The sequence below is a fragment of the Manihot esculenta genome, chromosome 1 (genome assembly GCF_001659605.2).
Source record: "Manihot esculenta cultivar AM560-2 chromosome 1, M.esculenta_v8, whole genome shotgun sequence".
In the NCBI taxonomy this organism is placed as follows: Eukaryota; Viridiplantae; Streptophyta; class Magnoliopsida; order Malpighiales; family Euphorbiaceae; genus Manihot; species Manihot esculenta.
In genome coordinates, this window is record NC_035161.2 from 4215535 (window position 1) to 4235554 (window position 20020).

The 20020-nt window shown below is 32.8% G+C and overlaps 2 protein-coding genes across 3 annotated transcripts; one reads left to right on the forward strand and one right to left on the reverse strand.

The window, feature by feature from the left end:
- The first annotated feature begins 996 nt into the window (after positions 1-996).
- On the forward strand, positions 997-10381 carry LOC110624595 (mitogen-activated protein kinase homolog MMK1). 2 transcript variants are annotated; one of them, XM_021769802.2, is made up of 6 exons: positions 997-1358; positions 1453-1582; positions 5864-6001; positions 7905-8237; positions 8753-8933; positions 9982-10381. In XM_021769802.2, exons 1-6 carry the CDS (start codon positions 1102-1104, stop codon positions 10155-10157), a joined length of 1215 nt encoding a protein of 404 aa, XP_021625494.1. In that variant the 5' UTR covers positions 997-1101; the 3' UTR covers positions 10158-10381. The 2 variants fall into 2 exon arrangements, with proteins under 2 accessions (XP_021625494.1, XP_043809884.1); XM_043953949.1 differs by lacking the exon at positions 5864-6001.
- Positions 10382-13046: 2665 nt separating this feature from the next.
- Positions 13047-19135, reverse strand: LOC110624604 (corepressor interacting with RBPJ 1). Its single transcript, XM_021769815.2, has 5 exons — positions 18842-19135; positions 17614-17715; positions 14977-15115; positions 14825-14871; positions 13047-13601 (listed from the first exon to the last, which is right to left on the reverse strand). Exons 1-5 carry the CDS (start codon positions 18926-18928, stop codon positions 13380-13382), a joined length of 597 nt encoding a protein of 198 aa, XP_021625507.1. The 5' UTR covers positions 18929-19135; the 3' UTR covers positions 13047-13379.
- Between the last annotated feature and the right edge of the window lie 885 nt (positions 19136-20020).

Sequence of the window (20020 nt, forward strand, 5' to 3'; positions counted from 1 at the left end):
ATTGAAATACTTCAATTAAATTTTAAAACACTAAAAATAGTGTGTAAAAAATAAAAAAAACAAAGCCAAATAAATTAAATTGAACCGTATCAAATCAAATCAGTTCGATTCAATTCGATTTCTATTTAAATCATTTCGATTCAATTTTTATAAATATTTAAATTTAAAATTTTAATTTATTCAATTTATTTTAATTTTAAATTAAACCACCTGAAAAATCACTTTTATAAGCAAGGCAATATTTATCTTGAATAGAGATTATATAACAAATGGCTGTGTTACTGTTTGAAATTAAAATTTGCAACTTCTTGTGCTTTGCACTCCTTTCTAACATGCATGCATAAGCTATTAGGAAAATAGGTTTTTTTTTTGGTAGAGAGAAAAGCGTCAGTTTAAAAAAAATATAATTAGTCTCAAATTCATATTTTATCAAAAGTCAGTATGTGAATGATGTTGGTAGGTTAAGTATTTGGAATATGAACGCCAGAGAGAGGTTCTAGTGCTAGATTGGTCCGCAGTCTTATTCGTCTTTCTGAAAATGTCTAATATCAAACTCTATGTTCATCAAAAATTTATTAGTTAATTTATTTTATATTTAATTTAAAAAATTAAATAGCATGAATATATAAAATTATAATAATTAAATAATATATATAATTAGAATTATAAAGACAAAAAAATATATATAATTCAATGCAATATTTGAAATAAAATAATAATATAATTAAATTTTATAAAATATAAAAATATTTTAATTAAATAATTTTGAAATAAAAATAAATTAGATAATTTTATAAAAATTGAGAAATTTCATGATAATTTACTTTATAATTTTATAATATTTTGGCAAAAATATAAAATTTTATAATATAAAATAGATAATGTTTATAAAATTTAATTTAGTTTATTTTATTTTACATAAAAAAGGATCCCCTGTCACGTGTTCGCTTGTGACTGACACCTACGACCATTCATAGAAATCGAAAGCACAAAAAGCAAAAACCAAAGAAAAACAAACAGAGACAACAAAAAAGCAGTGAGCGCATACATACCCCTTCAGATCTGTTGACCGCAAAACCGAGCTAGCAACAAATTTCAGAAATGGACGGGGGCAGACCGGGCCAGCCGGCAGACACTGACATGGAGGATGCTGCCGCCGCGGCCGCTCCACCGCCTTCTGACCCCCACCAACAACAGCAGCAGGTCTCCCCTTCCGGAGGCATCGAAAATATTCCGGCCACTCTTAGCCATGGTGGGAGATTCATACAGTATAACATATTCGGGAATATATTCGAGGTCACCGCTAAGTATAAGCCTCCTATCATGCCCATCGGCAAGGGCGCATACGGCATCGTTTGGTACTCTCTAATCTCTGTTACTGTTTATACTGTTTTTTGAAGTAACTTTGGGATTATTGTTTAGACGGTGTTATCGTTCTCCATTTTTCTTTAGTTCGGCACTGAATTCGGAGACCGGTGAGCATGTGGCGATAAAGAAGATAGCGAATGCTTTTGATAATAAAATTGATGCCAAGAGGACTCTCCGTGAGATCAAGTTGCTTCGTCATATGGATCATGAAAACGTTAGTGAGTGATTGATTACTGATTGTACGTTGATTTTGAGGTTTTGATTGGATTGCAGAATTGCTTCTCTTCTTCTATTTTTTTTTTTTTTGATTAAGTAAAGTTTCCAAATTACCATGATTGGTTTGCTTTTTTCAAGTGACTGATTTTCTAGTTTTAGATAATAATCGGTATGCTTAATTTAAAATGGAAGCCATCTAAAAGCAAACAAGCAGTATTTCCTTGTTGGAAACTAGCATTCTTCCTAATAGGAAAATTATGGGTGATGGTGATTGTTGCAATATAAAAAATTCAGATTTTGGACCATTTTCATGTGCAACTTTTAGTATTTTTGTTGTATTAGTTTTGGAACACATGTTGGACTTTGACCTTGATTATGCCATCTGATTGTGTTTCTTTATATGAATTAGATATAGCTGAGGAGAAAATAAAATCATTCTAATATCATATTTGTAGATATTGAATCACCTGGAGTAGTGCATATTCTGTACTAAACAGGTGTACATTCACTTGTTGCTTTTTTGTTTTTCGTTTTCTATTTGTTTGGGTTTGAACACTTCCTACTGTTTTACTGAGGAAATGTGCAAGTAAGGTTGTGATCACATAGAGAATAGGTAAAGCACTTGCATAAATTTGGACATCATTATGTATTCTATTTATGTGTCAGTTTAGGTTTCTGCTTTCACATGGGTTTTCATATATTTTATAGGGTTACAGCCAAGAAAGCAAGTATTGGACATTGTTTTCTTGGAGTTTTTCTGGCATTGGAATCTCAATTGTTTTTGAAATTATTTTGTCTCTTTTATTTGTTTAATTTTATTTGGGTTTGAGGTCAAAACTGAAAATGAAAACCTGTATTTAAGAAAACTAGATCTTGCCATCCATTGAGGAATAACTCATGCAGGCTCATGTATTACAATCTTGGTTGTGATGACTTGTGGAATTCTTTTTTACACTTATGAGCCTTTAATTTTTTCTCCGACTATTTGTGTCAATTATTTTTTAACAATTAAGCAATCTATCAATTTAAGGACATGGTTATTCAGCTTGATAAGAAATTATTACTTCCTGGATGGAGATGGGATAAAATGATTTATTGTCATAACTATATTTAAGAAACTGAAGCCAATTCAGGAGCATTAATTAATTTGCTCAGTACCTTTCTTGTTTGATACTATCACAACTCAATGCTGGATATTTCAGCAGAACCTATTGTTATGACATGGCAACAATAAAAGAATCAATTAATTTTCTCATTTCTTATTTCACAATCTGGCCTTAATTTTGTATTGCTGATCTATAAACCCTTACTTTTACTACAATAGTTGTGTATTGCCACTTAAGCAATTGTCACTATTGCTGTTCTTGTTTCATGGAATTCCCACCTTAATGCTCCTAAATTATTTCTATGATTTATCTTCTTACTTTCGCTAATGGCAAATTAACAAAATAATCTTTCAAATGTGATTAAAATTCAAGCAATATCTCTAGAACCTTTTATAGGACTAATAATAAATTCTATTCCTTTAGTTCCTTCTTCCTTCTCATAGCTCTTGAATCCACTGCAATATGATTTTGCTCTTGAACTCGTTCACTGCTATTAGAGTTGGATCTTTTCTTTGAGCAAGTAAAGTTGTTGTCATACACTTATATCACATATATAAGAGAAAATGTATCTCATTTGTTGATGCTATTAGTAGCAGACCAAAGACTTAAACTTAGGTGGGGAAACTCTATAAAAAAATATTGTCTAAATTGCATGAATCTTTTTTTTACGTTATGTTTTGAAACTTAGATGTCTAAACTTTGAAAAAAGGATCATTTTCACATGAAAACCTTAAATAATCTTTGGAAATTTAATATTTCGTACTTCTATTTTTCAATTTTTACTCTCATGAGATTTGGGTGGAAAAACATTTATAAATAAATATTTAAATACCAAATTTGTAGATAATTATAAAAATATTCTTAATCTTTTTGAGACTAAGGTATAGGCATAGCACAACCAAAGGGAATTAGGAGTGGAGATCTAAATCAAGTCAAGTGCATTAGGGATAATAATCGACAAGTTTTGTAAGGAGGTAAAATGATTAAAGGGAGATGGAATGCTACTTTGATAGGTTGTTCAATGCAAGTCATGAGGATGATATTGTGGATCTTAATGTTCTGGTGACAGAAAATCCTCAACTACACTTGCAAAATCAATTTTTTTTGAAGTTAAAGCAAGCTCATATGGTATTCCTATAGAAATATGGTTGTGCCTTGAGGAGATTGGAAGCCATACTAAAGTTCAGAAAGACACCAAATGATTAGAGGAAGAGCATTTTGGTTCCTATCATTAAGAACATAAGAGATGTCCAAAGTTGTGCAAACTACTACGTTATTAAACTGATGAGTAACACAATTAAGTTATGGGAAAGAGTGATTGAATGTAGGCTTAGAGGCATTACTAAGGTATCAGAGGACCACATGGCTTTATGTCGGTAGACATACAATAGAGCCTACCTTTTTAGTAAGAAGATTAATGTAAATATATAGAGAGAGGAAAAAGGATCTGCATATGGTATTCATTAATCTAGAAAAAGCTTATAATAGAGTATCAAGAAAAGTGCTTTGGTGGGGTGCTATAGAAGAAATAACTTCATCTCATATATGTAAATAGTATTACAAACATATATTAGGGGGTAGTCACAAGTGTAAGGGGGCATAAACGAGTTTCCTATAAAAGTGAGCTTATATCAGGAATCAACTTTGAGTTCTTACCTATTTACCTTAGTTATTGATGAGCTGACTAGTCATATTCAAGATGATGTCTTATGGTGCATATTATTTGCACATGATATTGTCTTAATGGAGGGAACTAGTGAATGAGTTAATCAAAAGTTGGAGTTGTGAGGGACTCTTGAAAATAAGGGGTTCTAAGCTAAGTAGAAGTAAGACAGAATACATGTAGTGCAGGATTAGCTCTGGTACAAGGATATTGAGGTGAAGTTCAGTTGGATGGAGTTTGGTGCCTAAATGTAATTAATTCAAGTATTAAGGTCTTATCATACTACCATAATCATACAGAAGAATAAAGTTTTAGATGATGATGTAACTCATAGGATCAATGAAATAGAGGAGTAGGATGAGTGCTTATGTGACCATAAGATCTCTAACAAAGTAAAAGATAAGTCCTATAAGACCATGGTCCAATTAGATATGTGGTATGGGAGTGAATGTTTGGGCATCTAAGGTGCATCATTTCTACAAGATGAGTGTGGTAGACATACAGATATTAGGATAGATGTCTAGTTACAAGATGAGGGATAAGATTAGAAATGACTGCATCCATTACAAAATGCTTGTTGCACATGTTGAAGATAAAATGAGAAACAATCATTTAAAATGGTTTAGTTCATATCTTATGTAGAGTGTCAAATGCTTGAATATAGAAGTGCTATAAGTGAATATTGAAGTAGTGAGGACTTGATATCTAGGATGACATGGAAGGAAGTAGTATGAATGGATTTATAAGTCTTCAATATTGATGAGGACTGGATATCTACCAAAGCTAAATGGAAACAAAGGATCCATGTAGTTGACCTTAATAGTTTAGGATTAAGGTTTAGCAGTTGTTGTTGTTTTGAGACAAAGGTAGAGATATTAAAACATGTAAAAGTTGTCTATATAAAAAGTAAGACCTATATGAATTTTTATTAAAGTCTAAGGGCTGAAGATGAGAAAAATTTATAAATGTGGTATGGGATGCCTATACAAAATTGAGAATTTAAAAAGTTTCAGGTTATTATAAAATATTTTAAAGTTTTACTGGGTTAGGATAGAAGTAAAAATGCACATGTCTAGGAAGGAAATTTTAACATTTGGCAGGCAAGTGAGTATCCAACCCCTCCCCCCACCCACCCTCAGTGCCTCTCCAAAAAGAAAAAGAAGTCCATATAATCTCTGCTTTATCATTCCCCATTGAAATATATGAATGGGTTCTGCTAACAAGGTTTGCTGAAGATTGAAGTTAGAGTTGGGATTATGTTCAAATTTGATGAAATTCCTTTGATCAATGAGGATGTACAGGAAAAAATAACACACTGATGAAAAAAGCAGCGGCTTTTTCATGTGAAGCATAGATTATTTGGACTGTTTCATGTAATTTTAAATCCTTAGCATATCTTCACCACCTTGATGCACCCATAATCTTTATTCAAGGAAATTTATGGGGAGAAACAAGCCAATGTTATGTCTCTGTTGAAGTTTCTTTTACAGCACAGGCATTTTTGTGGCAGGTTGTTGCAATCAGGGACATAATTCCTCCACCCCGGAGGGAATCATTTAATGATGTTTACATTGCTTATGAGCTAATGGACACTGATCTCCATCAGATCATTCGTTCCAATCAAGCACTATCAGAAGAGCACTGTCAGGTTTGCATCTTTATTTGGCATTTACAGTCTAACATTCACATTGCTTGCTAAATCTTTTTCAAGTTTCATATGCTTTCACTGCTTGAAAAGATTAAAGATCAAACTTTTTTGTATTGAACAAGCAATTCATTACAAGGTGAAGAGGAATAATCCCAAGTGTAAGAAAAGAGTAATGATCACAAAGCAAAGCAAAAAGTTGTTGACTATATTAGTTGTTTGGAATTTGCTCTCTCCCTGGTCTTAATGTAGCTTGTCCTAGTGCAGCAATTATATATCATTTGAAAAATGTTACTTTATTTTTTGCTTGCCTTATGAATTATGATTACCTTTCACCACTAGCTTCATGATATTTTCATTTAAGGTTAATCACTCCCCTTTTTACGTATTCTGATAAATATTTCTATTAATTGCAGTTGTTATTCTAAAATGCATGCGCATGATTAGTTGATCCTAGAGATTGCTTGAGTTTTTAGGGTTCTAGAAAACTTTAAATGTCTTGAGTCTCTAATAAAGCAGTATCAACACTCTTTGTGGTAGCAATCTCAAGGGTTTGGAACAGATGCTAGGAATTATGATACAGAGGCTATATTGTTATTTGAGGCTTCTTTTCCCTAAACTAACTCAAAACTCTCTGAGGTTGCCTGGTTTTTACCCCACAAATGCACACGTGTATGTGATAGAAGTAGGAATTAGAGACAGGAAAGAATGATGGAAGAGATGATAGAATTGTATTAACAGCTCTTCAAGAGGCAGAATAAGCTTCAATACAAGGAGGAATATAACTCTCAGTTTCTACTCTTCCCAATTACAATAACGAGAAAAGACAAAGAAAATCTGGAATAACCAGTCCAGCACTATAGCCGAATTCTCAACAAAGTTTTTAGGTGAATACTGCATGCCTTCCTCTCAACAGTTCTCTGGATAAATAGGCCTGCCATGGACAGCTTTCCTTCCCTCCTTATTTTGGTCCCCACAGGATATCTCCTCTGTCCATTCCATTCTGGAAGATTCTGCCAATTTAACGGTCTCTGCATTTCTTTTGCTCCTCCTAGTGTAGACCCTGAGTATACCAGGTCCATTCTTCTTGTTGCTTGATGGGCTTGTATCAGTATGGCAAAGAGACTAATTGTAGAGGGGATGAGTCAGACACTTATCTCTTGTATTACAGTGATAACACTTAAGGGTAGAGTTTTGGCATGCATTATACTTGCGTAGAATCTATTGAGACTCCGGAATGTGTTGCCTTAAGGTTTGAAATAAAGATCAAGTGAGCCCCAGGTAGTTCCATTTCAGGACCTAATCATATATGCTCTTCTTCAACTTATAAATCCTTTCTTTTCCAAAGAAAAAAAAAAGAAGAAATTATATAATATATCATTTTCTTAGTGCATCTACATCGAAATAGTAGTCTAAAATCTGTATATCAAGGTCTACATCAGTTTTGCATTGGTTATTGGCTTTAGTTTCAAGCAAGCTGTGTTTGGGAGAGCTTGCCATAAGTAATCCTATATCATAGTGCAAAATTTGGATATTGTCTGATCACTTTCCATTTGGATTTTTTTTCCTTTGTGTTAAGAATATTTTGCACCCAAGTACCAGAAAATTGCATATATTGTTAAGCAATCTAATATTATCATCCTTCACAGTCAAGACCTTTTAAGTGTCAGGGGCTTTGTAGAGTTTACATTGGTACCTATATAATATAATTATCCCGGCCTTCAATTTCTGAGAGTAGGACTGGCTGGCATTTTTCTTGCTGGATTAGTTTGTTAGTTCACATGATTTTGGCAAATCCAATTATACATTCTTTGGTGCTGGTTATTACTTTTTGATGTTATTCATCTTCTACTTTAGTATAATTAAGAATTTCAGAGCCAAGTTAATTCTTCTATGCTGTTTGCAGTATTTCCTGTATCAAATTCTCCGAGGATTGAAATATATACATTCTGCAAATGTTCTGCACAGAGATTTAAAACCTAGCAATCTCCTCCTGAATGCAAATTGTGATCTGAAGATATGCGACTTCGGCTTGGCTCGTGTTACCTCAGAAACTGATTTCATGACAGAATATGTTGTTACAAGATGGTACCGAGCACCAGAATTATTGTTGAACTCTTCAGATTATACTGCAGCTATTGATGTATGGTCAGTGGGTTGTATTTTCATGGAGTTGATGGATAGGAAGCCCCTCTTTCCTGGTAGAGATCATGTGCATCAACTTCGTTTGCTTATGGAGGTAAATTTAATTACTAGATTTTGTATATTACCTTGTTATTTGGTTGAAAAAATTTAGGATCATGGAGCCCCTATGACCCATATAAGGGGCACATTACCCCTTTTCAGAACTATGTGGGATTCAACACACCCCCTCACGCACCAGAACATATTTATAGGAGGTCCAACATCGGATGGGAGGCTCTGATACCATGTTAAATTTGGGTCAGGCCTAACTCACCCCAAAAGCTAGTTCAAGGGGAGGAGTGCCTATGGCCCTATAAGGGGTACATTATTCTTTTTCAGAACTGATATGGGATTCAACAGTGCCATTAGCATTATATATATATTTATAGTTCTTAAGTAGCATTATCTTTCTGTTAAAAATTATCCAATATGTAAGTTGATGAGTTAGCATTTCATGTCAACTGGAATATGATTATAGGAATGTGAAATCTATCATATCCATGTCTCATGTGATATAAACAGTTCTGTAATTATGTTCGTGTATATGATCAAACATTCTAAACCTTGCAGCTCATTGGCACTCCATCAGAGGCTGAGTTGGAGTTTTTGAATGAAAATGCAAAGCGATACATTCGACAACTTCCTCCCCAGCATCGCCAATCTTTCACTGAGAAGTTCCCAAGTGTCCATCCAGCAGCTATAGATCTTGTTGAAAAGATGTTAACATTTGATCCCAGGCTGAGGATTACAGGTGATTCTCTGTTCCCTAATATTCTATTCTTGGCGACATAATCGGAGGTACTTTTGCTTCATTATTCTTTTATATTCTGTTGGTTTGGCATAAGATTTCTACATTTCCTTTAAATGGGGTGATTTGGTGCTTCCATTATGACTCTGTTGATTGTTTGTTTGACCATAAGCGCATATGGCTTCTTGCATGCTTAGGATGGCAAAATGCAAATACCTGATGGGGCAAACTTTAAAAATTTGATGTGCAACAAGGAAAAGAAAATGGCAGGAGAGAAACAAGGAAAGGAGAAAAAGAAGGAAAAGAATTAGATAGAAATGGAGAACAAAAGGACAGAAATTAGAATTCTAGGAGTACAATACAAAATCAACTGAGACCTACTTTACATTCAAAATGCATAGGCTCATATATAAAGTCATGTAATCTAATTTTAAAATGCAATCCTAGGAGTCATGTATGCTTAAGATTCACCCTATAAATTCAAATCATTAGAATGAAAAATCGAATCGTACTAATCTAACTGGGAATTGTAAGATTATAACAACAGTGTTTTGTGCATTATATATATACATATGTATACACACACACTCAGGGAAGAGGCTTTTCTTTTTTGGATTCTGGAAGCATGCACACGGTATGTTCTCAAAGATCTTAAGGTATTAATGCATTGGGTGAGCAAGGATTGCCCTTGTCACTTATAGACAATTGGCATAGGGGCATATTTTACATTCGGGTTTGAATTTGATCATTTTCTTAACATTGACCATTGCGTGATATCTTGAATTTGGTCTGGCAAAAGAATACTATTACCGTCTTTTGTCAATGATTGAGAGAAGCCTTGTCAAAGATTGGCATACATTGAAAATTTAGTTCGAGTAGTTTAGGGTAATTTACGTTATTTACTCTTGTAATTATGATAATGCAAGTAATGCTCTATCGCTGTTTAGTTATTCTGCATAATGATTTCAGTTGCATTGTATAAATTTGTCAGCTCAGTTTCCTATTTAACCTAGTTCATAAGTTGACTTTTCTTAATCATATTTTGTTACAGTTGAGGATGCGCTTGCTCATCCCTACCTAACGTCACTTCACGATATCAGCGATGAGCCAGTGTGCATGACTCCCTTCAGCTTTGATTTTGAGCAGCATGCGTTAACCGAAGAACAGATGAAGGAGCTGATTTATAGGGAGGCTCTTGCATTTAACCCTGAGTATCAGCAGCAATAATAAAAACTCACTAATTATATCATCCTATTCATTGTGGATTTTAATCATCAGTGTGGTTTCTGTTGCACGGTTTTCAGTGATTTTATTTCTTCATGTATATATATGTTCCACCAAAACTGGGTGGGTTGGTTCTTGAATTGAAATATTTGATTATGGGCCGACCTTTCGAACTAGGACTGTTGGAATGGTATTTGAATCGCTAGTCTTTGCTTTTTTCTTGTGCTTCTTCTGAATCTCTCTCTATCACACGCCCTATGCAAGTGTTAATTTCTAGTGTGGAAGTAAGAAAGTTGCTAATTAGGAATCCACAATGAATAGTTGATTGTATTTATGGTTAACCTGCAAGGCAGACGAAGGACTGAGTTGATGGAATAGTCAGCTAGGCCATTTTAATAAAGTGTAATGTATAGCATAGTTAATAAATTCTTTAATTTAGTTTCAATCATTTTATTAACAAACAATTTTAATCATCTATAAGAAAGTAATTTTGTTAAATTTTACTATTAGATTATAACAATTTAATTATTTAAATTTTATTTTTTTATAACATATCTTTGAATTATTCACAACTAATTTAGTTCAGACATTTGATTTCTTTGTCGTTCTAGTGGTGCCTTTTTCATCGAAAATTATATTATAGAATACCACCCCACCGGACTGTGCAGGACGCTTAGAAATTTGTACAAGAAAAGTTTTTTTTTATATATAAAAATAAAAAAAAAACTGCTAATTTATTATTATTTTTTTAAAATTCACTCATCTATTAAATTGATTTTATTTTTTTTAATTTTTATTAGTTTAATACTACCATGTAAAATTGGGTACATAGTATTATGGCAGTGGTCTCGTATAATTTATACTTTCTCCTTAAAAGGCACACAAACTGGGAACTCTCGACGGCTGCTTTGAGCTATTCTTTCAACAAAGTTTCAGTATATCAAATTGAGTTTATGATAAAAACAAATATAACATTTTTCTACTTTTCTAATTATAATTTATTTTTTTATATTTCAATCAATTAAATTTTATATTTTTATACTTATTTATATTATATTATGATGTTAAATTTTTCATCCAGATTAATAAAATTATTATATTATCTGACACATTATTACTGCATCAGTCCATCATATTAATAAAATTTAGAGTAAAATTGATTATAATTTAAAAATTAAAATATAGTTAATAAATTTTTAAAATTTAAAGTATAATAGTAAATTTTTTTTAAAAGTTAAAGTTTTTTTTAATTATTTTTTTACAATTAAAATGATAATATTAAAAAATAATTTTTAATATTATTATAAATTTTTTAATTTTATGAATAATTTGGTATATTAATTTTATTTTATTTTAATTTTAAATTAAACTACACTTATTATTATTATAATTTTAAAAAATCATAATTAATAATTTGGTATATTAAATGATGTAATAATTTTATTAATTTTTAATGAAAAATTTAATGGTAGAATATAATTAGAACTAAGTATAAAAAGTATGTAATTTAATGGCAAACATGTAATTTAATGGAAAACCATAAAAAAATAGATTGAAATTGTAAAAATAGAAAAATGATGAATTTTTTTATCATTAACTCCATCAAATTTTATTTATTTATTTATTTTTTCCCAAGACACTCTGAAAAGCCTGATGTATAACTAAACGTTACAAAATTATCAAATTTTGAAGAGAAAATAGAATTGTCGACCGTCTTAATAAGATGTTATTATAGTAATTCAATAATTTATTTATAATTTTAAAATAATTATGTTGTAAATAAGCTCAGCCAGATTCTACTACGTATCAAAAAAGGGAAGTTTGGAACTCTCTCCCTTGGATTAGGAAATCAAATCCCACAAAGAATCGGAAATCAAACTCAAAAGTCCTGCCAATTCTCTTATATATAAAGAACATTACCTGAAAATCAAAAATCTATACCCATAATCCAACAGATTGAAAGAAGAAACTGAGAAAGAAAGAAAGAAAGAAAGAAAGAAAGAAAGAATGGAGTCACAGCACATGGAACCATCGCTCTGCGCTAATGGCTGCGGCTTCTATGGATCAGTACAGAATGCCAATTTATGCTCCAAGTGCCATAAACAATACCAAAAGCAACAACACCAAGCAATATACAAATCACCTTCCTTGATGGCTCGCCTCCCTTTGGACGCTGAAACTGTTGCTGGTTCTACTGATCAGACTGCCTCGAACCGCCGAACGAATCTATGCAGCAGCTGCAACAAGGGGCTAGGATTGATGGGGTTCAGCTGCCGCTGTGGGAATGTGTTTTGCAGGTCGCATCGACACCCTGAAGACCATGCATGTAGTGTTGATTTCAAGGGACTTGGCCGTCAGCTTTTGATCAAGCAAAATCCACTTTGCAAGGCTGATAAATTGCAGGATAGAATCTAGTTCTTCAAATGGTTCCAATACTCTTTCAATTGAATCCATTTGCATTTTTAATTCATTTTTTTTATAATAATAAATAATAATCGTTTAAAATATTAATTCAAAACATCAAATAATATTATGAAAATAACAAAATACTGATATTTATTCTCTGAAAAAAGTTGTTACAATCTTTATCCATTAAAATAAATAGAATATTAAAAACACAGATATCTTTGGGTTTTGTGGCCTTTCTCTAGGGAGTTTCTGGGTTTGTTGAAGCAGTTGCTTGTCCTTTCTTTATTTGCCTTGTTGTCCATTTAGTCTTTCTTTTCGGTAATAGCTACAGAGGACAGAACGATGGTGACATATGGTGACAGATGACAAGACAACAGCGGCTGTAGAGGCAGTAGCACTATGCAGTGCTTCTCCCCTTGGCTCTAGGGTTTCTCTCGTTGGAAAAAAAAAAAAAAGATAATATCAATTTCTCCACTTGTAGAGTGAGAAAGATAATGAAATTATTATCATTAGTAAATGTTCTATTTTATCCAAATTCCAAAGATTCAAAACAGGACTATTTGTCCTACATTACACAAATCAAACACAAATGGTACAAATCCTCTTGTCTAGTTTTATGCTATCCTCTCCTTTTCCCAACCAAAGGCAGCCTAATAATCCAATAGGAACAGACAATGGAATGAATTTCTAGGAGGACGAATATCAAGCAAACTAATATTATTACAAAGATCATAAGGTGAAGAAAAATGAGAAAGAAGACAACTGACTTCTTGTTCAATGAAGACTTTTGTATGTAAAATCATCTTCCACATGCCATTAGCTCTTGATGCTTCCAAAGAACCTTGAAAGTGGCACAGGACCATCAGCCTCTTCTTCGTCACTTCTTGAGCGCTTGGATCTCGAGCTATGCTTCTTTTCCTTCTTCATTCTCTTTGACCTGGACTTTGATCTTCTTGATTCTCTCTCCTCATCATCACTGCTTGAAGACTCTGAAGATGAACTTGACGTGCTAGAATCTGAAGATCGCCGTTTTGAGTGCTGCAAAGCCAATGTTAAGCAAGTTTAAAGTTTAAATGCTTGGGAAGCAACATTCATTGTGGGGTATGCAAGTTGAAATGAAAAAGAAGGATCCGCCGGACATAAAGAATCTGAAACACTGGACTCTAGCCATATTCTTAGTAATATCATGATGTTCCCATTATGACGCCTATCTTCTCAGAAACTTTAATTCCATCTTCAAGCTTAACTTGTACATTCAAGAGTCATCTACCCAAAGTCAAAGTCTCCAGTATGTTTTATACGAACTCAAAACAACAATTTTAAAAGAAAGGTTCAAGAAGCAAAAATAGCAGTTTGTTTGCATAATCTAGGAGTGGATATACATGATCCAATTCAAAGAGCATTTCTCTTAAAAACCACAAGACAGGAAGAAAATGCAAAAGTTTTCATCCTAAAAGCATGATGCCATCCAAAGATTTCAGTTGGTCGAATGTCACCCAGTGCAACCTCCACTTGCCTCAACCTCGACAAAAAATTTCACATATGTTTGAAATTGAAGTCTGCCAACTTAAAGTGCAGGCCACATTCCATGTGAGGATTGAGGAATACTACTGATCTAAAAGGAGGTTCTTATATTGACAACAAGTACATAAACCAGCAAGCAACCATACCCCCAAACGCTAGCTTAAAATTTGTGTAGGTAATAATTTATCCTCTAACAGGTAGCAAGTACTAATATATCCTTGAAACCGTTATCATAAGACAAGCATCTTTTTTTTCCTTTGTGAAGGAGTTGCAGATAGGACATCATTGGCACAAGGCAGACAACTTAAGGCATTCGTTTCTGATAAGCAGATTACACAATGTGTTTTTAATTTCAATGGGGAACAGGGAACCTAGCATAATGAATGAGTAAAATATATTCCCTCCGTCTCATAAAGATAGTTGTATAGTTGAATTAAAAAATATAGCTAATATAGGAAAAGCAATAAATTTTCATATTGTCTTTCCTAATATACACTCTGATCATGTTGTTCAATTACTAAATTATTCTTGTCACTAATAAAATTTAGTTTCTCACATATTAAATAGGAGTATATTAGGAAGCTAATAAGTAAATTACCATCTCAAAAGGGAAAGTGGCTATATTTGTGGGATGGAGGGAGAAGTTCAGTGTCACAAATTTCAGTTAAATATAAATTGCATTATTCTAGAAGGTGGGAAAACTCAAAACATAGTGAAACTATTATAAATTCAGGTACCTTTCTCTTTCTGCTGCTGCGATGCTTTAAATCTTTGTCCCTTCTATCTGCAAGGACATATCTCATTCAGAAGGGTGAAGAAAGATGGTACTACTTATCCAGTATTCACTAAATAGAATAACATTTTTTTTATCAAGGTTTTCTAGACATACCCCTTTTATGATTAGACTTGCTAGAGTGGTTCCTTCCATGAGCAAGTTTTCGTGCCCTTTCAGCATCAAGTTGAGCTCTGTACTCACGCATCATCCTATCTGTATCAGCTTCCAATTCTCCTTTTTTCATTTCATCTTCCTAATACAGCAAATGAAGGAACAGACGTGAAAGTAATGCATTATGGTGAGAACATAGCAGTAAGACACTACATTGTGAAAACCATCTTCAGAGAAGTATCTACAAAAGCCTTATTTATTACATGAGCCATAACAATAAATTAATAGTTAATACTTTAAACAGATTACACATGTCATCTTGTAACTATTCATCCAATAAATTATAGTATGTTTTACCCAACTAATTAATATTTAACTATGTTGTGCCTGTGTTGACCAAATGCTTCTATACCCAATTTTCTATATGACATTAACCCAAACATGCATCCCTACTTCCCAATAGAATAACATGCATGCAAGCATATAGCAGGCTACCCAATAACACAACATAAATACCACAATATTGGCAGCATATATACTAAGCCACACAATGTCCCACTAGACAATCCGTCTCTATTAGGGCTTTTTTCTTAAAGTTCACAAACAATCAAACCATGGTCCTCCTATTGCTAAACAGGTCAACTAAATTGTAAACTAGCTCTGTTATATTAATATGATTGCCTACATCCCCATAGAAAGCACCCAATAACTAATCAAACATCTGAGTTCAAGCAATTAAATTCTCTCCAACTGGCCTCAAAGTTTCTGACCCATAGACTAAATGCCAATATGAGATCATGCTTACTTATTTTTCTATTGCATAAGTAATTATTGAAACCCAACAAATATTGAATCTACTCCAGTCAAAAGAACTTCATTCCGCTTGTTTTGAAGTACTCAGGCAGCACATCATTTTAGATAATAATAAAAATTTATTAAGATAGAAAAACCTATCAACTAGAATCTTAGGGTAGTTATGATACATGAATTTCTGTAACCAGATTAAGGACTCAATCTAGGATGTATAAAACCCTCATCAATAGTTTTCCCTATTTCAAATTAATTTCATAATAATCATGCTTATTCATGTGTAATTTAATTGCTGAATGCTGTGGAATGGTTTAGATCCACCTTTGGCAACAATTGGGGAATCAGAATAACAAACTCCCATAATTGTCATCCTTAAGACAAAGAACCAATAATTAGTTGCATCATTTATAAAAAATGATTAACCATGTAATGCCAATTTTCATCCATTTTCCCCTTTTTAGTATTGTGGACATTTTAAGCATATTTTTCCTAAGCATAAACCAAAGTTTTCCCTAGGCAAAATGTAATTATTGCAACAACACTAGAGTTTGAAAGAAATGTAATCTCAACCAATACTAGAGGGGCCAAGGAATTTGAAATCACTTATTTAACTTGATCACAACCTTTGAACTGTGAAGTTTGATTTCATTCAGTGTTATTAAGGCAAGAGACCACGCTAAGGCAAGAGACCACGCTAAGGCGAGAGGCGAGAGGCAAGAAAAGAGCCTTTTTGAAGTGAGGCGCCATACTTATATGTGTGTGGGTGGGTGTGCGCGCCATACTTATATGCGTGGGTGTGGGTGTGCGTGTGCCTGTGGATATTGTATTAATTCCTTCTTAATTAGTTAGCTTATTTATAGGCATACTTATAAATAAATATGTAATCTTTTTAAATATTGGAATATACTTGAATAGTGGAAGTCAACAATGCATATATTATATTATTGTTTTCCTAATTAGTTAGCATATATATGTATATATATGTATACACACACAGACACACCTATAATTATGCTAACTAATTAGGAGTATATCCTTAATAAGTTAGCATAATTATAGGGATATACTCTCTAATTGGCCTAGTTATAGGATACAAATTCCTAATTAAATAACATAATTAAGGAGATATTCCCCTAATTAGTACCTAAATTTAATCTCCCAATCAGCTGCTTCAAAAGGAAATATGATATAGGGTATGGTGTTTAAAAAGAAAGAAAAAAAAAATCCATGCATGCTATTTTCAAGAGGCGACACCCAAGTGAGGGAAGGCACTTGCCTCTTGCAAGAGGGCTTGCCTTGCCTTGCCTTGCCTTGCCTCGCCCCGCCCTTTTGGTGCCTTTAATAACACTAATTTCATTTATGCAAGTTAATTTTAATAATGCTCCAATTTGCTACTATCTTAACAATAGGCAATTAGGATTGGAGTCATTTGCCACTATTTTAACTGTTTTTCTTTTCACTAGGAGATTTCATAACTAATGAACTGAAGAATAAGGTATTGGTTAAAGCGCAGCCCTCACTTTCTGCCAAGTGGGAAGACAACTAAATAAGGCAAGTTTTCAAAGCAGATAGGGATTTCTAGTTCATTCCAAAACTAAATTTGCTCTAGTTAACAGGAAGGATAATATGCACAAGTACATACAAACAGAATTATTTAACAAATGAGACATGGTATGCAAACAATACAATGCTGTGTAAGAGGAGAGAGAGAGAGAGAGAGAGAGAGAGAGAGAGAGAGAGAGAGAGAGAGAGAGAGAGACAGACAGACACAGAGACAGAGAAGGAAAAAAGAATGAAAAAAAAAACAAAAATAATATAGTAACAGTTTACCTTTTGCTTTCTCTTGAACTCTTCCCATGTCACTGTGTGAGATGTTCTAAGGCTGGCCAAACGAGCAGCATGCCACTCTGGTGAATGAAAAGAACCATCCACCTGAGATTGTCCTCATCAGAAATGTTCCAAGAAAAGAAAAGAAAAAATATATACATATAGAGAGAGAGAGAGGGAAGAAAAGAAAAAATAAAATCATCCAAAATGAAAAAACATGGAAATTTATGGTTGGATAACAAGCTAGATAGAGAACATAGAAATGAAGGTGTAAGATGAGCTAATTCTAAAATAAATCTCCAAAGTATCCTGACATGAACAGATCCTCCTTGGTGGTGCGACACAATTTTCCGGCATTTAAAAGTCCTTAAGGTAAAAAATAATATCAAAAGATGCCCATGAGGTGTTCTGGTACATATCTACAATAAGAAGCAGCTTTTATACCTATATATATACACACTATAAAACCATCATATAGTAGAAAAAGGTTTTATTTCCACAAACAATATAACAAAACTCAGAACAATATTAAATGGCAGAACCCAGTTATCCTGTAGCATTGACAGAAGCACGAATTAAGTTTCAAAGAGCCAGGTATTGTACCTTTAACCATTTCAACTAAACACCAACAGATACCCAAGAAGACAAACAACCAAATGAATTAACTATGTACAGGCTTAAAGAACTCAACTTTTTAGCAGCGAAATTATTCCAAATTTATGGGACTATGTTGCTGATTAACAAGAAAGAAAAGCATGCTCACAAACATCATAATGACGAGTTTGTCATTGAACCCGAGATAGAATGCTATAATCATGCCATTAATCCAGCTATAAAATTTTGGGGAAAATTTTGTACTAAAATTATGAAATAATACCAATGAGCTTTAGCTCAGTGGACTGGAGTCTTCTTCAGGGTCTCCGGTGTCGCAGACAAATGAACCCAAAAAAAAATTAAAAAAAGAAACTGAAATAAAGACCTATTAACTAATAAAATATATTTTAACACGATTCAAATTCATTCCTACAGAGTGTAATTGATATCCAGTTACCCATTGGAAAACCTAATTTGATAAACAGTTTTAAAAAAAAAACAAAAACACTGAGCATAAATAACCAAAAGAATGCAAAAAACAAAATTTGGCAGGAGAAAAACTATCGCGTACGATCAAAATTGAAATATGGGGAATTTGCAGAATTGCGTGAAAGGAATAGTATGAAAGGGTACAAACCATGCCATCTTCGATCTCTTCGGGACCGGCAGAGCTCGAGCCAAGTCTCGCTCTCTGCATAGCTTTGTAGGCTTGATTTTTCCCCATTTTGAAATCTGAGATATACCCAGACGAAAAAAAGAGGGAAACTACAAGAAATTATTCGATTCCCAGGGAAAATGGAGACCCAGAAAGAAAATCAAGGATAAATTTTGGATAGAGATTGATTAGGGTATTAACGGTCCAAAGCCCATGTAAAGTAGAGAAAATATAGCGAAGATGAGAGACAGAGAGAGAGAGAGAGAGATTGTCAAGAAAGATTTAAAAAGAATACTAACAACAATAATAAAGGAATACTGACATATCAATTAAAAAAAATAGTAAAAAAAAAAAATCTTTTATTCACTCTCAGTTTAAGATCAACAGTTTAATTTGTATTGAAGTAACATTTTGTAGTATGTCACTATTTACAAACATTTAAAAAATATTTATATAATAAATAAAAGAGAGATTAACAATTTAATTCTTAGATATTAATATTATTAATAAGTCAGTCCTGTATTTTCAAAAATCAATTAAAACGTTTTTATCGTCCTTTCGTCTATTTATGTGCTTAAAAATATAGTAAAAAATCAAATTATTCATTCTTTTCCTCCTCCTCCTTCTCCTCCTTTTTCTTCTTCTTTCTTTCTCCTACTTCTGCTTTTTTTTCTTCTACTTCTTCTTTTTTGAGGAGGAGGAGAAGAAGGAAGAGAAACTATTTCGTTGACGGAAGGTAACGATAAAGACGTTTTAATAGATGTGAAAAAAGATAGAGACTATTTCGTTGACGAAAAGAAATGATAAGAATGTTATAATAGATATGAGAAAAAAAAATAATATTTTAATAGATTTTTGAAAATATAGGGAGGGACTATTTTGTTGACGGAAAAGAATGATGAGGAAGGACTATTTCGTTGACGGAAAGCAATAATGAGAAAAAACTATTTCGTTGACGGAAAAAAAAGATAAAGATGTTTTAATAGATATGAGAAAAGATAGGATTATTTCATTAACCGAAAAAAACGATAAGAACATTTTAATATATATGAAAAAAGATAACAACGTTTTAATATATTTATGAATGATTAAATAATGGATTTTATTTGAGGGCAAAGTTGAATTTTTAAAATTTTCTCTTTCATCATTTATCTATTTTTA